General features: G+C 44.0%; 2 protein-coding genes across 2 annotated transcripts in view; one reads left to right on the forward strand and one right to left on the reverse strand.

The window, feature by feature from the left end:
- The window catches only part of LOC308638430 (cytochrome P450 2G1), a 90,993-nt gene that overhangs the window by 49,384 nt on the left and 19,485 nt on the right, over nucleotides 1-22,124 (reverse strand). The gene's annotated exons all lie outside the window — the stretch shown is intronic.
- LOC308638432 (cytochrome P450 2A3-like) lies at nucleotides 1,012-8,007 on the forward strand (the record flags this gene model as incomplete). Its single annotated transcript, XM_081275874.1, has 9 exons — nucleotides 1,012-1,640; nucleotides 1,918-2,080; nucleotides 2,944-3,093; nucleotides 3,298-3,458; nucleotides 4,643-4,819; nucleotides 5,789-5,930; nucleotides 6,400-6,587; nucleotides 7,164-7,305; nucleotides 7,826-8,007. Exons 1-9 carry the CDS (start codon nucleotides 1,464-1,466, stop codon nucleotides 8,005-8,007), a joined length of 1,482 nt encoding a protein of 493 aa, XP_081132000.1. The 5' UTR covers nucleotides 1,012-1,463.

Below are 22,124 nucleotides of genomic sequence, written 5' to 3' on the forward strand. Positions count from 1 at the left end.
GTTGATAATGAACCAGTCCATCATCACAAAGATTGGAAAAAAAAAACTCATGCACACACAGACTTAGTCTTCCGGGGAAACCAAAACCTCAACAAAGGAAAACTGTCCTTTCTTTTAAACCAGAATTTCAAGGGAAGGACAGTAGGGCCACTCATCCTTTCTCTGCTCATACCCTCAGCATCCTAGAATCCACCTCTATTCACCACACTGAAGTTTACCAAAACCTCTCTGGCTACAGCACCCTCTGTCTGCTAATAACAGTCCATGAGAAGCCAGGAACCATCCCTAAAGGACACTTAACACAACCTCAGGTACTACCTTTGCTGCCCAAGTGTTCCCTTTCCACTGGTGGGACACCAATTCCCAGAAAGGGGAAACGGAAGGCAGAGTAGGACAACAGGCATAAGGCCATTTGCCTAAGGGCTTCTCATGGATGTAGGCCCTGCTCACCTTCTCAGCTCTGTCTTCAGTACACACGTGTAGAAAGGGAAACATTACTAATAATGATAACAGTAATAGAAATTATTGAATAAAACTATTAAGCTTCTGTAAGTATCTGGGTAGAATCCAGCGGGTATTTTCATTAAACAGAACCCATGGAACATCAGGGTTTCCCACCGTATTCTTCGTGGTTATTACTATTTCTCAAGGCCTGGCCAGAGTCCCTCTGTAACTGTGACTCCGAGTTACTCTTCTACAGCTCTATAAAAAGTTCCACTGATAATGTGACTCTGATATTCTACCCCTTTCCCAGCAGCAGATGGGCTTGAAACTGGAGATTGGAGGACCTCAATTCTGCCCATCCTGGCCTCACCTCGAGGTTCCATGAAGAGGCTGGGCATCAAGAGCACAGGAATAAAGCCAGTGGGTCAAGACCTGGGCTCAGGCGCTCACTACAGTTTCCTGCTGGGCTTTGCACATAGGACCTCTATGTCCACAGCTCTAGGTCTCTTTCACTCCAAATTCTCAAATCTATAACCCTGGAATCTCCATTCCCGAGTTCCTGAAGCTATGTCCCTCCTCACTGAAGGACCCCAAATCCACAGCCACACATTCTATCTCATTCCAATGAAATCTAGGACTTTGAATTTTATCGCAGACTCCAAATCTATATCAGGCCCTTTCTCAATCTGGGAATCCAAATACAAAGCTCAGGTACTCAACCACATAAATATTCCAATGGAGCAGAATTCTCACGTCCATAAATCCACACTCTTTAGGCACCTCTTCAAGTGCTACAATTCAGCCTGGAGTCCCGTTGACTATGAGTCTTCCCTTAATTCCCCCTCCTCCTTCCTGGCCATGGGTGTTGCAACATAGGCAGGATGCATGTTGGGAGATAGCATTAGGAACTAAAATGAAGCAATTATATAAACAAGTGCAAAGGCCACCCTTTTATCTCTGGGAGTATAAAGGCAAACCATCGCAGCCATCAACACCTGCCTATCATCCTCACTGCCACCATGCTGGCCTCAGAGATCCTTCTGGTGGCTTTGCTGGCCTGCCTGAGCATGATGGTGTTCAAGTTGGTATCACAGAGGAGTCTGAAGCGGAAGCTGCCTCCAGGACCCACTCCACTGCCCTTCATCGGGAACTACCTGAAGCTGGACACAAACCAGATGTATAACTGCCTCATGAAGGTGCCACCAGCCAGGGAAATGAGTAGAATGACATGGGCATGGGACCTCCCCAGTTTTTCTTGGGCTTTGTGTCAGAGGATTGACCGTGATGAGTCAGAGTCTTAGAAGGGGGGTTATTTAAAGGTTCAGCAACCAGTTCCTAGCTAGAAAAGACTAGATCTTAGGATTTCACCTAGACTATCAGAACTTGGGAGAAACACATCCCAGACTCTGATTTCTGGGTCCTAGACAAATTCAGGTCATGACTCTTGTAACCATTCCCACCTACCCTGATCAGATGAGCAAACACTATGGCCCTGTGTTCAAGATCCACCTGGGGACTCGCCAGGTCGTGGTGTTGTGTGGATACGATGCAGTAAAGGAGGCGTTGGTGGATCAGGCTGAGGAGTTCAGTGGGCGAGGCCAGCAGGCCACCTATGACCACCTCTTCAAAGGTTATGGTAAGTGGGACAGCACATAGGGGAAGGTGGCCAGGTAAACTTGGTGGCCTCAGTTCCCTCCTTTACTTGCCAGCCCCTCAAGGCTATGGGAAGCCCTTTGCTGATCTTCTCTCTGCATCTTTATCCATCACTGCCTCTCCTGTGTGGGACTATGGGCTGTTCTAAACTTTCTGGGTCCTAATTTCTCGTCCCCCTCTCTGTCCCGCTCTCCCTAACATCTCTCTCTATCTCTGGCTCTGCCTCCTCCCTCAGTGTCTTCTTTCCTGCATTGATCCCTCCTTAGAACCTTGTGAGAGTCCCCCATTGGAGTCCTGCTCCTCAGACTTTATCTGATCCTTTGTCATCCTCAGCTTCTGTGCTTCCCCGGGACTCTTTTTCTATCCCTCTGTTTCTTTCTTCTCCCTCTATCAGAACCTCACACCATGTCTTTCAAAGTCCCCATGCCTCCATCTCCATGCAGCAATCTTTCCTTTCTCCTGACACTTGCGCGTTTTTCCTCCTATTTTTCATCTTTCTGCAGTTCAGCTTTATATCAACCTCCAGGTCTTGACTCTCTCCTCTCTCCTTCCTCTGACACTGTCCATTCTCTCTCTCTTTCCTTGCCTCCATTAGACTGTCCCGGTATCTCCCTTTCTCAGGATACATCTGTCTTCCCTCCCCCTGACTATCTTCTTCAGAAAGTCTTCTTCCAACTCAGCCTCCTCTTTCTGGAAGTATCTGGCACTGCTCTGAGTTTGTAAATCTTAACGCTGTCCCATGCTCGCTGTAGATTCAACTTGGTTCCACTGCCTTCCTCTCAGGAGCTCCTCAGGGATTGGTCATGGTTCCTCCAGCCTCTCTCCTCCCTCTGTTCACTTCCGCAGGTGTGGCATTTGGCAATGGAGAGCGTGGGAAACAACTCAGGCGCTTCTCCATCACCACACTGCGGGACTTTGGTGTGGGCAAGCGGGGTATTGAGGAACGCATCCAGGAGGAGGCGGGCTTCCTCATCGAAGCCCTGCGAGGCACACAAGGTGAGCAAGGGGCCGAGAGTGATTGGGAAGGAGAAAGAAAACACCCAATGCAAAAGACCTGTGGGTTGTGCTTTGGAATGGTGATAACATGTGGGAGTTAGTGCATTGCTGCAGTGCCCTACTTGAATCCTCAGACTGGCATCTCACCACCCAGTTAACTCTCTCCCAATCCCACTCTCTCCCCTACCCTGCCCCACCTCACAGGCGCCTTCATTGATATCACCTTCTACTTGAGCAAAACAGTTGCCAACGTTATTAGTTCCATTGTCTTTGGAGATCGCTTCGACTATGAGGACAAAGAGTTACTGTCACTGCTGCAGATGATGGGGCGAATCAACAAATTTGCAGCTTCTCCCATGGGGCAGGTGACCTATTCCAGTTTTGCCCTACCAGGCCCCTACTAAAATCTCCCACACCTGGCAAAAGGTTCCCCAAATCCCCATATTTTTCCACACAAGGCCCCTCTAAACCAGGCCACACTCCTGGGCAACTGCACAGTGGCACAAGAGTCCAGGACTCATGTCCAATACCTAGTCTCCAAGGTCACCTGGATATCTCAGCAGATACCCCACAACACCATCTGCAGGCAAGATAAATGCCTCCACTCAGCTTTCAGCTGAGCAGGTGTTCCCACCCAAAGTACCTAAACATCTAACAGTTGATCTCTGTCTATTGCTTCTAAATTTCTTCACACCTGAAGAAGTGACCACCTCAGCCACCTTCCAAATACTTGAACACCACACCTGGTACTGCAAAGTGCAGGATGCCAAAATCATTTGACCTCTGCACATCTGCCCCAAACCAGCCTACTGGAATATCTAGATTAGTGTTCCCAACACAAGCCACTTAAATACATTAACTACCTGGCACCTCAATCAAGACGAACACAAAAATATCTACTCAGGTTATTCCCAAAACACCTAATAAGTGTTCTGCAAATCAGCCCACTCACACACCCTACTGAGGTACCCCCTAGGAAGCCCCAAGTGCACCTAAACACATAAACAGATCTCCCTCCCACTCTGTACCTGAACTACAGCCACACTTCAGTGCCTGAACACCATTACACAACCCCCACATGAAATCCAATAAATATCTAGAAAACTGACCATAACTTAGTCTACCTGATTATATAAACACCTACACAGGCAGTGCCCTGTTGTACTCCACCTGAACAGCTCAACATCCTGAATTCCCCCACTCCCAAATCACTTGACCATCTTGACACCTACAGGTGTGTAACAAACCGTCTTCACCTGAATGGGTGAAATTGCATGGAAGCCCACATCCACCTCACCTAAATTCTTTTTTGGGGGGGCAGGGGGGAGGGTACCAGGGAATAAATTCTTAGAGTCCTTCACATTTAACCGACATATAAAATTATGTACATGCTTCCATTCCACCTCACTAAGCACATAAGCACACAGACAGATGCCCTGAGCCCACTATCTTCATGCGCTAAGACACGTCCCACTCTCATTGGGTTCGGCCCACTGAGAGCTCTCAATCCATCTCTCTTCCCCCCTTGTATCTCTCTTCCCCTCTCCAGCTCTTTGACATATTCCACTCAGTGATGAAGTACCTGCCAGGACCACAGCAACACGTCTTTAAGGACATGCAGGGACTTGAGGACTTCATAGCCAAGAAGGTGGAGCAGAACCAGCGCACTCTGGACCCCAACTCCCCGCGGGACTTCATCGACTCCTTTCTCATCCGCATGAAGGAGGTGCAGTCAGCAGCCAGGGTGGGGAGGTCCACAGTCAAACAGAGGCCAATCAGGCTGGGGAGAGGGGGAGAACAGAAGCCTACTCACATTACCCCCCGTCATACTAATCCTTAAAATTCAGACCACAACTAATCATCACTGTTTCATCTACTGAGCCCTGACTGAAGCCAAGACGAGGGCAGAGACAAAACAAAGAGCAGTGAGCTCTACAACATGCTGTGTGCCTGGAACCACCCCAGTGCTTGACATTGTCCACATACTTAGCACCCATATGCTTTCTTAAACAAGGTCCTATTATGACCCTAAGGTTGTAAATGACTGCACAAGTGGCTTGTCTGTGATCCCTAGCTCAAATCCATGTCTCTCTGATTCTAAGGCTGGAGCAACTAAGCACCAGACTCTCTAAATGTTCCTACCCCCATCATCAGGTGCACCTGTATGAACAGGTGACCTGGCTTTACTGTATGACATTGGAGGACTCCCACTCCCATTTGGATGTCAGACTCCCATCGATGCAGAAAGGAGATGAGCCTTTATGCAGTCTTAAATTCAAAGAGTCAGGGAGGGGATTCCTCCAAAGAAACTACAACATGTCTGGGAAAGAAGTAGGATGATCTGGCTTAAAATTCTGTGTCTGCTTCAGAAAATATATCTCTGTCTCTGACCACCCTGTCTTGACATCCCTGCCCATCCTCCTCACAGTCTATCCCTCTTTCTAAATATTTCTGCAATTTAAATAAGTGAAAGCCAAGCTGAAAACAGATTGTCAGCCAGGCAAATAACACCAAAGAGCATGTCAGGCAGAACCAGCAGCCTGGGAAGAGGCCTGGGAACTGCAGAACCTGCAGATCTAGGTCCCCTCTTCCCACCTCGAGGTCTGGACCTAACAGAGGCAGATCTAAGGAGAAAACCCAGACAGCCCCCAAGGGCATGATAAATGGACTCAGCATGAAGCCTCTCACTCTGCAGGAAAGGAATAACCCCAACACAGAGTTCTACATGAAGAATCTAATAATGACAACACTGAGCCTCTTCTTTGCTGGATCTGAGACTGTCAGTTCAACCTTACGCTTTGGCTTCCTGCTATTCCTGAAGCACCCAGATGTTGTGGGTAAAGTTGGGATACACAGGGAAATGGGGACCCATGTACCTTTCCAACACCTCTGAGCCCAACACAATGACCCCACTTCTCCCAGGTCCAAGGAACCTCAGACTCAACCTGCTATGCAATAGCTATATAGAGTGCTATTAAGCTGACAGAAATGAACAGAGTCTCACTTCCTCTGAAAACACTAAAAGTGTCTGAACCATTGGGTAAATGGCTCCTCTGCTGAGCATACAAGTGCCAGATTCCAACCTCCAGGGTCTCCTGGACTCCTCCCTTTGCTTCCCCTATGATTCTAGAATTAACAAGTTAACAGGGCCATTGGCCAAAATTTTCATATGACCAACATCTGTTTTCAATTGTCCACATGCATGTCATACATAGATATGTGCCATTTATCCAGATTTACATATTAGGACTATCATCCTACTCTGAGGCCCCTGGATAGCTAAACATATTCTCTCTTCTCTCCCAGCCAAAGTCCATGAGGAGATTGACCGGGTAATTGGCAGGAACCGACAGCCCAAGTTTGAGGATCGTACCAACATGCCCTACACAGAGGCTGTGATCCATGAGATCCAAAGATTTGCAAATTTTGCCCCCATGGGTGTGGCTCGCAAGGTCACCAAGGACACCATATTTCGAGACTTCCTCCTCCCAAAGGTGCTGCTCTGCCCAGCCTAATGGGACCTGCAACCCACTCCCTGGGGCCCCAGAACTCCCTTTCTATTGAAAGCTTTCCATTCTCTGTCCCCATCACAAAGAATTCCTCAACCACCTTCTACCTTCAGTCTTCCGACCCAGGGTCTCCTGCTTCCAGTGACTCCCATAGACTTAATGCCTCCAGAGATTCACTACAGTCCCCCAATTTTTTGTCTGAGGGCACATGAATCTCCTAGTACCCCCAACCTCCTTCCTTGAGAGACACAGGCTGAGTATGCCCCAACCACCTTCTCTGGGACATAGACCCAGAATCTCCCACTCAGCCCATCTCAGTGAATATGAGCCACTAAGTCCCCCAAATTTCCCAAACCAGGAGACACCGAGTACACCTTCCCTGAAGGTCCTGACTCAGAGACATCAACCTCATGTCCCCCAAAGCTCCTGCCACAGAACCCCAACTCCCTCACCTCCACTTCCCTTCACCCCTGCACTCTGATTCCCCTGCTTATGTTTCTGTGCCCTCAGTGCTCTCATCCCTGAACCCTCTGATAAAGTCCCCTTCCTCCCCCTGCCAAGGACACTGAAGTGTTCCCTATGCTGGGCTCCCTGCTCAATGACCCCAAGTTCTTCTCCACACCTGACGACTTCAACCCCCAGCACTTCCTGGATGACAAGAGACAGCTGAAGAAGATTGATGTTGACGTGCCCTTTTCCATGGGTAAGAGACCAGGGGCTCACACCCGCGTAGGCTCCCTCATCCCATCTCCTCTCCCAGTGCAGCCTAGGGTCTTCCTCCAGCTGGGAAGTCCCTCTTTGAACTACCCTCTAGTCAGACAGTTGTACTCCCCAGAACTCCCCAGCACCAAGACCAGAAGGAAGAGATCATCTAGCCCCTTTATGAGATGGGGAAAATAAAGACTCAGAGTAAGTCAGAGTACTTTCCAGGAACACACAAGAAAATCTTCAGACTCTTGGAAAGAAAATGACAGCATAGCAGCCATATTTGAGGATGTAACTGGGGGAAGGGGCACTTAAACTTCCCAGTGCTGTAATCCGGCATGGTTCATCTCACCTCACGTACCAGAGAAACCGAGTCTCAGAGAAGATTAGAGCCCTTCCTGAAAGTCTCTGGGGCCACTGTACTGCTACTCCACTGTACTGCTATGCAGGGATCTGGTACTGGGGTGAGGCTGCAGAGAGTTGGCTTCACTTCAGCCCCTCCCTCCTCTCCTCTTCAGGAAAGCGGTACTGCTTGGGAGAAGGCCTGGCTAGAATGGAACTCTTTCTCTTCCTCACCACCATCTTGCAGAACTTCTGCTTCAAGTCCCTGAAAGCACCCCAAGACTTAGATGTGTCGGCTAAGTCCTTGGGCTTTACCAGGATCCTACCAAATTACACCATAGCCTTCCTGCCCCGCTGAGTCTGTGCTTTGCAGGGGCTTGGGGGGAGGGGAGGAGCCAGGGGCGGGACCAGTAGGAGGGGCAGGGCTAAGAAAACTGGTGAGAAAGCAGAGGAAAGAAGAGGTCAGATGGACAGGAGGAGAAGGAAAGGCACAGATTATTCACCTTGATCAAGATAGATCCTTAAAAGCTGGGATGCGCTGTAGACAACACCAATAATAGTAACAGCCATGATTGAGCAAGAATTCTGTCAGCTGTGCTAAAAACATCACATCCTCTCCCCACGCATGTTCTTTCCCATTTTACAGGTGACACAACTGAGGCTTAGGAAGTTAGAGGTACTCACTCAGGTGAGTCTCATAGAACATACATGTCCAGCAAGTACTTGAACACAGATCTATGCCAGAAATCCTTTGGCAGACTCTAAAATGTCACCTCTTCCCCCCAATAAAATCACAGCAAGAACATAGTACATTATCACACAGGCAGAACAGACCTTTCTGGGAGTTTTCAGAGCCCTGGCAGGCAGCTAATCTGGCTTCACCACACACTTGCCCACGTTTGCTCACTGTGCACACAAAGGGCATCAAAGTTCTTGCCCTCCATCAGGTAAAGCTATCGTGTCTGACTCAGATAGTTTAGAGAAAGTTTCTCTAACCTATCTGAGACAGACACGATGGGACATGTTAACAAGTCAGTGTCAAGAGTCAACAATAAAGCTCTTAATTATCTGTGTGAGGGAGAAAAAACACTTTCAGAGAGGGCTTAGAGGACACTGAATCAGAATGTAGCCATGAGTATGTGTGTGTTCATGCACAGGCCACGTGAAAGAGTGTGACTGAATGCTCTTCTCAGGGTAAGCATGAACGTGTATTCTGCCATGATTTTCTGAAGGTGGGTCTCTTTCTGACTGATTGGAACCCACTTTAAGACTCAGCTAAGAGCTTCACAATTTCCAGCCTGCTTTCAAATGAGTTAGTGCCAATCCCCTTAGAAGTGAGATCCTTCAGGTTGTCTTCTATCATAGAACATACATGTCCAGCAAGTACTTGAACACAGATCTATCTAAGTGGAAGCCTCTTAGAGAGGAAAAGGGGGAAAAGAGTGGGATCTCATGAAAAGAGAAGGAGGCCAGTAGAGAAGAGACTAGGCAAGGGTGGGAAGGGATGGAAAGGAGAGGTCTGGGGAACTAAATTGAACAAATTATATGATTGTATTGTGTATATGAACAAATATGTAACAATGAATTCTAATATTATGTATAATTTTAATGCACCAATAAAAAGAAAAAAGAAGAGAGGAAGAGATCAAGGGGAGAAAGGAGGGGAGGGAAAAGGAAGTACTGGGGAATGAAATGGAACATATTATGTGCACGTACAAATATGTCACAATGACCCCCACTACTGTGTATAATTAAAATACGCCAGAAAAAAAATATGAAGAAAGTGAGATTCTTGAGCATCGTACAATCTGAACAGATGTATACAACAGCCTGGGAATTCTGTTTCTTAAACTAAAAGCTACATACACCTGCAGCTGACCCACACACAGAAACAGTAAATTCACCCTATTTTGGGCCCATGATTGAGATCAAGTGAAGGGAACCCTATAAGTTTCGTAAAAGGCTATGAAACTCATATTTATCAATTTCTGTTATCTGTGTCTTGCAACTTGGGTACCACAAATGGACTGCTTCCTGCTCTCTGAGATGGGGAAGAGGATGAACCCTTAGAGTCACACTCTTTATTGTCACCTACATGTTAACAAGTCATTGTCAAAAGTGAAATAATATCCATCCACGTGCATGTCCCCTTTCCCAAAACTTCCACTCAGGCAGTCTTAGAACTGTGTGGTAACTGAACTGTCATAGCCTAAAACTTCTGAATCTAGAATTCAGAATTTTGGAACCTCAGTTTCTCAGAAATTTAGATTCAGAATCTTTAGATCACTGGTTCTTGAAGCTCTTGGTGTTCATAATTTTTATGAGCACCCGCCTTGCACACATCTTTGGGAAACATATTCCAAGCACCTCTGTAGTAGCACACTTCAGTCCTCCCTGCTGAATATTCTTCTGAGAAAGAGTCAAGGGAGGTAGGAGGAACTGGAGCTAGCTGGCTCCTGCCAATGAGACACACCTCCAGGAAACAGAGAGTGGCTGGCAAGTTTTTGTGTTGTGAGGAAGAAGGAAAGGAACAACTCCCAGAATCCTCAAACTTCCACCTGGAATAAGAAAGCAGGAGTCATCAGGGCATTACCAGGGGTACTGAGAGAGGTCACATTCTAGTCACCAGCACCTAGTTCACAGTGTCCAAACAGGACACTCTCAGCTCTGGCACTCTGGAAGGGCCAACCCCCCAACTGTGCTAGGACTGAGATGGAAACAGAAACCCTGGATTCTGGTCCAGGGTTTGGAGCCAACTTCATGGGTCTTCTTGAGCTTTTCTGTGGCCTTACTTCTCATTTGCATTCTTCCTCACAGGAGTGAAGGGAAGGTTGAAACAGTGCTGGGCAGTTCTAAAATCTCAATGGCTGCAAGAATATGAGAGTGGGGGAGAGGGTCTGTACACTGGGGGCTGGGACATGAACATGTTTTTTAAGGGAACAAATTTCAACCCATAACTCCATTTATGCATGAACACATTCAACCTGTAAACCAGCCTATATGGTGAGTTTTTCATGAACCCACATTAAAAATGAGCCCACTAACTAAGAATGTTTAAGAAATCTGCCCAAAGTCACACTGCTATAACATGACAAAGGACAGATGTGGATGCAGGACAGTTCTAGTTTGCCTCTTGAACTTTCAGAGATGAATCAGATGGTGAGATTCACTGGGGTAGAACTCTGGGGGAGAGATGCTGAGGGCCATTGCCAAGTAGGAATGATGCATCGAAATTTCCTTGCCAGCGTATCCCATGTTAAATGGACTTGCCTTGGAAATTCGCTGTGACATTGCATGTGTGTTTGAGAAAGGTGACCCTGCTCAAGGACCAGGGTGGATCCAGGTTTAGGGTGTATCCTGCAGGTTTTAGGAAGTATCCCGCTCCTTGGGTTTAGGGTGTTCCCGGTTTAAGACAAGTTTAAGGCGTTCCCAGTTTAAGACTATCTGGGTTTAGGGAAGTTCCAGGTTTAAGGTTATTGCTGCTGGGAATAGGGCGTTCCCGCTGAGTTCTCGTGAGATTCAGAAAGTATTGGAAAAAAGCCTCGTGGAGTAGGTGAATTGGGTGGCAGCAGAACTGGGATTTCCCCAGACTGTGTGTGTAGAGGCCGGTACCAGTTCGGGAATAAAGAATTGCTGTTTGAATCTACAAGGTGTGTGGTGGCTCGTGATTCTGTGCCTAGCCAAGACTGCGGCAGAGAGACAAATTTTTTAAATATTTTTTAGACGTCAATGAATATTTTATTTACTTATATGAGGTGCTGAGACTCCAACCCAGTGCCTCACACATGCTAGGCAAGCACTCTACCACTGAGCCACAACCCCAGCCCCAGGAGGGGAAATTGTAAGGAGAAAGTTTCCTGAGGAAAAATGAGAGAAGGATGGGAATTTAGCTTCACATTGTCCCTGACCCAAACTCATAACGTGTCACTTGTGGCAGCATCCAAGACTCATCCAAATCCATGGGAAAGTGAGAGTCTTTCCAAGAAATGATACAGAAATGACTGAACATGTGAAAAAAATAATAATCTAGATCCAGACCTTAAAATTTCAGAAAACTTCCTCTAAATGTATCACAGAACTAACTGCAAAATGTAAAACTATAAAGTTCCTTGGAAATCCAGGTGACTTTAGTTTGGTGAAAAGTGCGACACATGAAAAAAAATCAATAAATTGAGTTTAATTAAAATTTAAATCTTCTGCCCTGTGAAATACACTGTCAAATGAGTTAAAATAGAACTACACACTGTAAGAAAATATTTGCAAGTACATTTCTAAAGTAGGACTTGTATCAGAGACACACAAACTCCTCAAACACAACATTAAGTAATCAAAGCACGATTTTTTCAACCTTTTTGTAGGCTTTCTGTCCTGGATCCAAAGCCCAGGTTTCTGTGCTACGCAGAAGCTGAAAACAAACCACAGGGAGAACGCTGAGAACTCTGAAAGCCAAGAAATGGATCACTAGGCAATGCTGGGCTGACGTGGATGTGGGGCCAACAGTCTGGGCCTCTCAGAACACACTCTGAGCACGGATCGGCTGAATTCAAGCTCCCGTTCGCCTGCTTCCTGCAGACAAACAGCTGTGACTCAGCACTAATCCATCTGGCTGAAACAACTGGTCGGCCCTTCTCATCCTACGGAGGTAAATGCCCACCGAGCCTTCATAGGTAGTGGCCACAGGTTTGAAACGGGGCTTGGGAGAGACAGTAAGGACCCACCCGTTGCATTGGTTGCCCGGCAAAGGGAAACGAACTGTCGCCATTTGCAAGAGACACCACTATGGCAGAGAACTGACGTCATCAGACTGCGGCGGCGGAGATAACTTCATTGAAACCTGCGGCTACAGGTGTGTAATCCCCTAGCCTTCCCTCTCCACACATTGGGGAAACCTTAAGGGCCCCTCCCAGCTCTCCCGTAAGGGCCCCTCCCAGCTCTCCCGTGAGCGCGACAGCCAGCCCGAGGGAATCAGACGTGGCGCAGGACCCGTGGCGCGGAACTACCGCTCCCACCAGGGCTGACAGCTGAGGTCTCTTGCACCAGCTACTGGGGGCGTGGCTACCAGAGGGCAAGTAAAATTCGCTGAGGATTCTCAGCCCCAAGCTCTACAAACTTAGGGTCTGAGGGAATGGCAAACTGGAAGAGTGTGCCCAGTCGTTCATGAAAACAGGGCTCCCGGGAGCAGCAGACCTGGCGTGTAGTCAGTATTGTGCTGGCGGCACCCGTGAGAGGGGCCTGGCTAGAGGAAAAGTGGGAAGTGACTAGACACAAGAGGAGGCCCTAGGCACTCAGGATTGGAGACTCGCCCAGTCTGGGAGGAGCTGCTGCACAGTGATTGGTTCCCGCGTATTGACAGGAGAAACTTGGCCTGGTGGGCACAGCGCCACCTACTAGAAGAGAAGTTAATCAAACTCTAAGACTGCATTTATTAGTTTTTTTTTCTTTTTTTCTTTTCCCTTTTTTTTTTCTTTGATTTGGGTTTTTCTTTCATTTTCATTTTTCTTTCTTGTTTTTTTAATTTTTTTAAAATTTTTTTTCTTCTAATGTTAATTTTAATTTTTTTTATTATTTTTTTTAATTTTTTTCTTTTTTTATTTCCTATGTTTTTCTTCTTTTGTCTTTTCATTTCTCTTATCCCCCCTTCCTTGAATTCTACCTGCTTACTCTCATTCTCTTTAGTGACTTCTTCCCTTCCCTTCTAATACCTTTCCTCCCAAGCATCAAATAAGTTTATAGGAGTAAACAGTAACTCAGCAGTCAAACAGAACAAGAAGTAACATGAGCAGCTTCAAAAAGCAAGGAAGAAAAGGAGTACAAACAATGCAGGACAGCCTAAATATTCAGGAGGACCTAGAGTCATCAGAAAAATGGTCATATAAAGAACTCAAGGAACACCTTAGACAGATGGAATGGAACCTTAAAGAGGATACAAGACAGCAAATTCAAGCAGCGAAAGAACACATTGAGAATGAATTACATAAACAGATAAAAGAAGAAGTTAAGCATCTTTATCAGGAGATAGAGATTATAAAAATAATCAAACAATAATTCTAGAAATGAAGGAAACGATAAACCAAATTAAAAACTCAATTGAGAGTATCACTAACAGAGTGGAGCAAGTAGAAGCCAGAACGTCACATAATGAAGACAAAATATATCATCTTGAAAAGAGTCTAGCCAACTCAGAAAGGCTGGTAAAAAATCATGAGAAAAACATCCAAGAGTTATGGGATAACATAAAAAAAAACCAAACTTACGAGTCATCGGGATAGAAGAAGGTACAGAGATTCAAACCAAGGGAATGAGTAACCTGCTGAATGAAATAATTACAGAAAACTTTCCAGAAATAAAAAAGGAAACAGATATACAAATTGAAGATGCATACAGGACACCGAGCACACAAAATCACAGTAGACCAATGCCAAGACACATTGTTATGAAGATATCCAATATACAGAACAAAGAGAAAATATTAAGAGCTACAAGAGAAAGGAGACAGATTACATTCAGGGGTAAACCAATAAGGTTAACAACAGATTTTTCAACACAGACACTGAAAGCAAGAAGGTCATGGAACAATGTATTTCAAACACTGAAAGATAATGGATGCCAACCAAGAATTCTGTATCCAGCAAAATTAAGCTTCAGGTATGACAACGAAATAAAAATCTTTCATGATAAACAAAAGTTAAAAGAATTTGCAGCCAGAAAACCAGCATTGCAAAGCATTTTGAGCAAAACACTACACGAGGAAGAAATGAAAAACAATAACCAAAACCATCAGTGGGAAGTGCCTCAGTAAAGACAGAGGGCGAGGGGAAAGATAATCATGGAGAAACAAAGTAATTTTTTTTAAAAAAAGGATAAACAATCAAACATGGATGGAAGTACAAACCATATATCAATAGTAACTCTGAATGTTAATGGCTTAAACTCTCCAATAAAGCGACATAGGCTGGTATCATGGATTAAAAAAACAAATCCAACAATATGCTGCCTCCAGGAGACACATCTGATTGGAAAAGACATACACAGGCTGAAGGTGAAAGGATGGGAAAAAATATACCACGCACACGGTCCTCGTAAGCAAGCAGGGGTGGCCATCCTCATAGTGAATAAAATCGACTTCAAGACTAAGTTAATCAAAGGGGATAAAGAAGGTCATTATATACTGTTAAAAGGAACCATTCACCAACAAGACATAACAATTATCAATATTTATGCACCAAATAATGGTGCTGCGACATTCATAAAACAAATTCTCCTCAAGTTCAAGAATCAAATAGACCACAAAACAATAAGTATGGGTGACTTCAACACACCTCTCTCACCATTGGACAGATCCTCCAAACAAAAGTTGAATAAAGAAACTATAGAACTCAATATCACAATCAAGAACCTAGACTTAACTGACATATATAGAATATATCAACCATCATCAAATGGATATACTTTTTTCTCAGCAGCACATGGATCCTTCTCAAAAATAGACCATATATTATGCCATAGGGCAACCCTCAGTAAATATAAAGGGGTGGAGATAATACCATGCATTTTATCTGATCATAATGGAATGAAACTGGAAATCAATGATAAAAGAAGGAAGGAAAAATCCTACATCACATGGAAAATGAACAATATGTTACTGAATGATCAATGGGTTACAGAAGACATAAAGGAGGAAACCAAAAAATTCTTAGAGATAAATGAAAATACAGACACAACATATCGGAATCTATGGGACACAATGAAAGCAGTTTTAAGAGGAAAATTCATCGCCTGGTGGTCATTCCTCAAAAAAAGAAAAAAACAACAAATAAATGAGCTCACACTTCATCTCAAAGCCCTAGAAAAGGAAGAGCAAAACAACAGCAAATGTAGCAGAAGGCAAGAAATAATTAAAATCAGAGCGGAAATCAATGAAATTGAAACAAAAGAAACTATTGAAAAAATTAACAAAACTAAAAGTTGGTTCTTCGAAAAAATAAATAAGATCGACAGACCTTTAGCCATGCTAACGAAGAGAAGAAGAGAGAGAACTCAAATTACTAACATACGGGATGAAAAAGGCAATATCACAACAGATGCTACAGAAATACAGAAGACAATTAGAAATTATTTTGAAAACCTATATTCCAATAAAATAGAAGATAGTGAAGACATCGATAAATTTCTTAAGTCATATGATTTGCCCAGACTGAGTCAGGAGGATACACACAATGTGAACAGACCAATATCAATGGATGAAATTGAAGAAGCCATCAAAAGACTACCAACCATGAAAAGCCCAGGACCAGATGGGTATACAGCAGAGTTTTACAAAACCTTTAAAGAAGAATTAATACCAATACTTTTCAAGTTATTTCAGGAAATAGAAAAAGAGGGAGCTCTTCCAAATTCATTCTATGAGGCCAACATCACCCTGATTCCGAAACCAGACAAAGACACCTCAAAGAAAGAAAACTACAGAGCAATATCTCTAATGAACCTAGATGCAAAAATCCTCAATAAAATTCTGGCGAATCGAATACAAAAACACATCAAAAAAATTGTGCACCATGATCAAGTAGGATTCATCCCTGGGATGCAAGGATGGTTCAATATATGGAAATCAATAAATGTTATTCACCACATCAATAGACTTAAAGATAAGAACCATATGATCATCTCGATAGATGCAGAGAAAGCATTCGACAAAGTACAGCATCCCTTTATGTTCAAAACATTAGAAAAACTAGGGATAAACAGGAACTTACCTTGACATTGTAAAAGCTATCTATGCTAAGCCTCAGGCTAGCATCATTCTGAATGGACAAAAGTTGAAGGCATTCCCTCTAAAATCCGGAACAAGGCAGGGATGCCCTCTATCACCACTTCTATTCAATATAGTTCTCGAAACACTGGCCAGAGCAATTAGACAGATGAAAGAAATTAAAGGCATAAAAATTGGAAAAGAAGAACTTAAATTATCACTATTTGCAGATGACATGATTCTATACCTAGAAGACCTAGAAGACCCAAAAGGGTCTACAAAGAAACTACTAGAACTAATAAATGAATTCAGCAAAGTGGCAGGATATAAAATCAACACGCATAAATCACAGGCATTTCTGTATATCAGCGACAAAACTTCTGAAACGGAAATGAGGAAAAACACTCCATTCACAATATCCTCAAAAAAAATAAAATACTTGGGAATCAACCTAACAAAAGAGGTGAAAGATTTATACAATGAAAACTACAGAACCCTAAAGAGAGAAGTAGAAGAAGATCTTAGAAGATGGAAAAATATACCCTGTTCATGGATAGGCAGAACTAACATCATCAAAATGGCGATATTACCAAAAGTTCTCTATAGGTTTAATGCAATGCCAATCAAAATCCCAAAGGCATTTCTTGTAGAAATAGATAAAGCAATCATGAAATTCATATGGAAAAATAAAAGACCCAGAATAGCAAAAGCAATTCTAAGCAGGAAGTGTGAATCAGGCGGTATAGCGATACCAGATTTCAAACTATATTACAGAGCAATAGTGACAAAAACAGCATGGTACTGGTACCAAAACAGGCGGGTAGACCAATGGTATAGAATAGAGGACACAGAGACTAATCCACAAAGTTACAACTATCTTATATTTGATAAAGGGGCTAAAAGCATGCAATGGAGGAAGGATAGCATCTTCAACAAATGGTGTTGGGAAAACTGGAAATCCATATGCAACAAAATGAAACTGAATCCCTTTCTCTCGCCATGCACAAAAGTTAACTCAAAATGGATCAAGGAGCTTGATATCAAATCAGAGACTCTGCGTCTGATAGAAGAAAAAGTTGGCTCCGATCTACATATTGTGGGGTCAGGCTCCAAATTCCTTAATAGGTCACCCATAGCACAAGAGTTAATAACAAGAATCAACAAATGGGACTTAATTAAACTTAAAAGTTTTTTCTCAGCAAGAGAAACAATAAGAGAGGTAAATAGGGAGCCTACATCCTGGGAACAAATTTTTACTCCTTACACTTCAGATAGAGCCCTAATATCCAGAGTATACAAAGAACTCAAAAAATTAGACAATAAGATAACAAATAACCCAATCAACAAATGGGCCAAGGACCTGAACAGACACTTCTCAGAGGAGGACATACAATCAATCAACAAGTACATGAAAAAATGCTCACCATCTCTAGCAGTCAGAGAAATGCAAATCAAAACCACCCTAAGATACCATCTCACTCCAGTAAGATTGGCAGCCACTATGAAGTCAAACAACAACAAGTGCTGGCGAGGATGTGGAGAAAAGGGTACACTTGTACATTGCTGGTGGGACTGCAAATTGGTGCGGCCAATTTGGAAAGCAGTTTGGAGATTCCTGGGAAAGCTGGGAATGGAACCACCATTTGACCCTGCTATTGCCCTTCTCGGACTATTCCCTGAAGACCTTAAAAGAGCATGCTACAGGGATGCTGCCACATCGATGTTCATAGCAGCACAATTCACAATAGCTAGACTGTGGAACCAACCCAGATGCCCTTCAATAGATGAATGGATAAAAAAAATGTGGCATCTATACACAATGGAGTACTATACAGCAATTAAAAATGACAAAATCATAGAATTTGCAGGGAAATGGATGGCACTAGAGCAGATTATGCTTAGTGAAGCTAGCCAATCCCTAAAAAACAAATACCAAATGTCTTCTTTGATATAATGAGAGCAACTATGAACAGAGCAGGGAGGAAGAGTAGGAAGAAAAGAGTTAACATTAAACAGAGACATGAGATGGGAGGGAAAGGGAGAGAAAAGGGAAATTGCATGGAAATGAAGGGAGACCCTCATTGCTATACAAAATTACATATAAGAGGTTGTGAGGGGAATGGGAAAATAAACAAGGAGAGAAATGAATTACAGTAGATGGGGTAGAGAGAGAAGATGGGAGGGGAGGGGAGGGGGGATAGTAAGGGATAGGAAAGGTAGCAGAATACAACAATTACTAATAGGGCATTATGTAAAATTGTGGATGTGTAACCGACGTGATTCTGCAATCTGCATTTGGGGTAAAATTGGGGGTTCATAACCCACTTCAATCTAATGTATGAAATATGATATGTCAAGAGCTTTGTAATGTTGTGAACAACCAATAAAAATAAATAAATAAATAAAAATTAAAATTAAAAAAAAGTAATCAAAGCACACAACTACAAACGGATAAAAATGGGCAAAACAGAGTTTAAGAAGAGATTCAAGATGTGCAGCTTTCACCTGCTTCTTAATGAAGTGGAAGTTTTAAAGACAGTAGTGTAGTTATTTATTGAAGTGGGTGACCAGAGGAGAATGCTGGAACTCAATTGTGAACTGGCAGAGACTTGGAGAAACCCTGTCACTCTGGATTGTGGGATGGAGGCTGAAACAGAGCACCCCAGCACTGGTGTCATGGTGGTATGGCACAGTGAAGAGAAGAACCCTCCTCAGCCGAGTTAGAGCAGACACAGGGAGAATCCCAGTGAGCCCCAGAAGCACAGGATTTGGCATCCTGAGGAAGATAACCTAAACAGTTCCTAGACCTGAAAAATGAACTGGCTCTGGGGAAGTTCTCTAAACTTCCAGCAAATTCTTATGGTGCTGCAACAGAGAGCTTTTTTTTTTTTTTTTTGTACAGACATTATACAAATTGTTTTTGATCATTTTCATTCCTCATTAACTTCCTTTACCTTCCCCTCCTCCCTTTCTCAGATCCCTTTCTTCTACCCTACAGGTTTTCCTTTGGTTCTCATATGGTCCCTTCCCTACCACCACCACTTTTTTTGCCTTCTAACTTTCACATACGAGAGAAAACAGATGAACAGAAAACAGATGGCTTTTTAAGTTTAGCTTATTTCACTTAACATGATGTTCTAATCCTTCCATTTTCCTGCAAATGACATAATTTCATTCTTCTTTATGGCTGAATTAAACTCCACTGTGTATACACATCACATTTTCTTTATTCATTCATCTGTTGACAAACATTTATGTTGATCCATACTTTGTCTGTTGTGAATTGAGCTGTTTGTAGCAGCTCAATTCACAACAGACAAAGTATGGATCAACTTAAATGTATCACTTTAATTATTTTATTTAAAAACTGAAGAGTGGTAAAGCTGGGTCATATGGTGGTTCCCAGAGAGCCATTTTGTTACGAGTCCTATTGTTTGAGCTTACTGATCTGGGAACCAGAGGCCTTTGCATTTTCCTATCTCCAAGACCATGCTGCAGTATCACTCTTGGGCAGCTGCCCAAGAGAGTCAGTTTGGCCTAAGCGAAAGGCACTGCACAGACAGTGCCACTAAGAACTTTATACCTTGAGGAAACAGACTGATATGGAGAACAGAAGGCACTTCCCTAAAAAATTGGTGGTTTGGTGAGCAAACTGTTGAAGCCCAGGGGCATGAGCAGTCATGGGTGATTTCACATGGGAACCAAATCTGGAGACACCAGACTCCAGAGCAGCAGATTGTGCAGATCCCACCTTCGCCCTTTCAACACCACTCCGTAGCCTCTCTCTAGCCTCTGTGGCATCCAGAACATGCAAAGCTGGTGTTACAGCTGCCATCTGAGCAGCAAGCTCCAGCAAGAATTTAGGGGAATTCTGCACTCCATGCTGCTCCACAAGCTGCAGAGTCGTTACACCCCATTTTCAGTGTGTGCAGCCCTAAAGCTCCAGAGAGAACTTTTACCTGAGGAGCTCTGCATTCCACCCTAGCTCATTCCAGCATGCAAATAGCTGAAAGGTAGCTATTTGCTCCAGCCAGAAATCACTCCCTCCAAGCACCTGGTGAGCACCACAAAAGAAAGTAGTGGAAGGAGAATAACCCTCAGTCTTTGCTCTGGACATGAGGCACACAGCCTAGTGGGGTGGAGACGGAAGCTTTGGATTGGCATCAGTTGCAAGCATCTACTCTTGCCACTCATTCAAGCACCTCAGCAGGAAGGGAATTTTAGCTTATACTTCAATTTAAAGAATAGGGAGACACCAGGTGCAGTAGTGCCTACCTATAATTCTAGCAACTCAGGAGTCTGAGGCAGGAGGATTACCCAATAGAGGCCAACCTCAACAACTTAGTGAGGCCCTCAGCAACTTAGCAAAACTCTGCATCAAAATAAAAAACAAAGCTGGGGACAGAGCTACAAGGCAAAGCAACTCTGGGTTAAATTCCCAATACAAAAAAAGAAGTAGGAGGGATAAGTTCCTAGCTGATTACTGGTACCCAAGAGGGCATGGTTGTTGGGTGTTCTGAAGTCCTACTTCTGGACACTGAACCCCATAGCAATTATAGAGAAAAATAACCCAACTGTTATTGATACTACACTTGCAAGTGTCTCAGCATGTGAAGCACCACCCACACTCCATCTCATCACACATTGCTGACAAGACGGGAGTTGAGTGCCACAGAAGGGAAGATGTGACCCAGTCCCTGCATCTCCCTGTGAAACAATGGAGCTGCACTTGTGTCTGAACACAGGAGAAAAGCTTTAGGCATATCACCACAGCTGGACTAATCAATATCACAATTGCTTTCAAGTAACAGAGCAAATATCAACAGAGCCTGAAGAAACCCCAACACTTGACATGGGCTTCCATTCCATCATAGAAGAGGTCACTGAGTGTGGACACTACATACTCTGCTGTATACAACACACCTGCCTAAATTACCAGAGGGATTCCACTCTTGTGAGAACCACAGAAAAAGTGGATCTTTCTGTTGTCATCAGCTTTGTTTGCATTCATTGTCTTGCCTTATGCTTCATTCAGTACAGGAATCCAGTACAGTGACTCCTCCTATGTGGGAAGCTAGGTTTAGAAAAGAAACTTCCTACATCACTCCACAAACTCTCAGAGTGCTATAAGCAGGAGCTATCTTGAGAAGGGTCCATTGTAAGTGACTAACCTCATGGGATGAGAAAACCAAAAAAAAATGTCACAATTCAGGGTCTTCGTAGCCACTCCACCACACTGACTTGGTGAGAGAGAGCGCTGTGATAGTCATAGCATGGGAGGGTGACACAAACCCAGTGAGAGATTCAGGCAACAGGCATCACGGGATGTGATAGGGAGGGAAATGAAGGGCACCGCAAGTGGTGTCCTAACCCTCTGCCAGGAAGAGTGAGACTAGTGACGTGGTTTTGCCAAATCAGAAAACATCAAGACTGAGGCTGGCAAATTGCTTGGAAATCACACACCCATTGAAGAATTTGGGTGTTTAATTGTTCCCCCAACTCTTGGAAGCATTGTGGGGATATACCACTGCTTGGGCATTTGCCATGCCCCTGGGCACAGAGATGAGAGAATGTACCCACCTGGACCGTCCACATAACATCAAAGCTCAGTTCATGAAAGGGGCTCATTGTGATGGCTCCAACCTTTGCCGTCCACCTGGATGCATATACAAAGAGCTTCCGGAGGAAGCTCTGGTGCAATCAATATTCCCTAACCTGCCTGGCAG

The sequence above is a fragment of the Spermophilus citellus genome, assembly GCF_964194105.1.
Source record: "Spermophilus citellus genome assembly, chromosome: 18".
NCBI classification, from domain to species: Eukaryota; Metazoa; Chordata; class Mammalia; order Rodentia; family Sciuridae; genus Spermophilus; species Spermophilus citellus.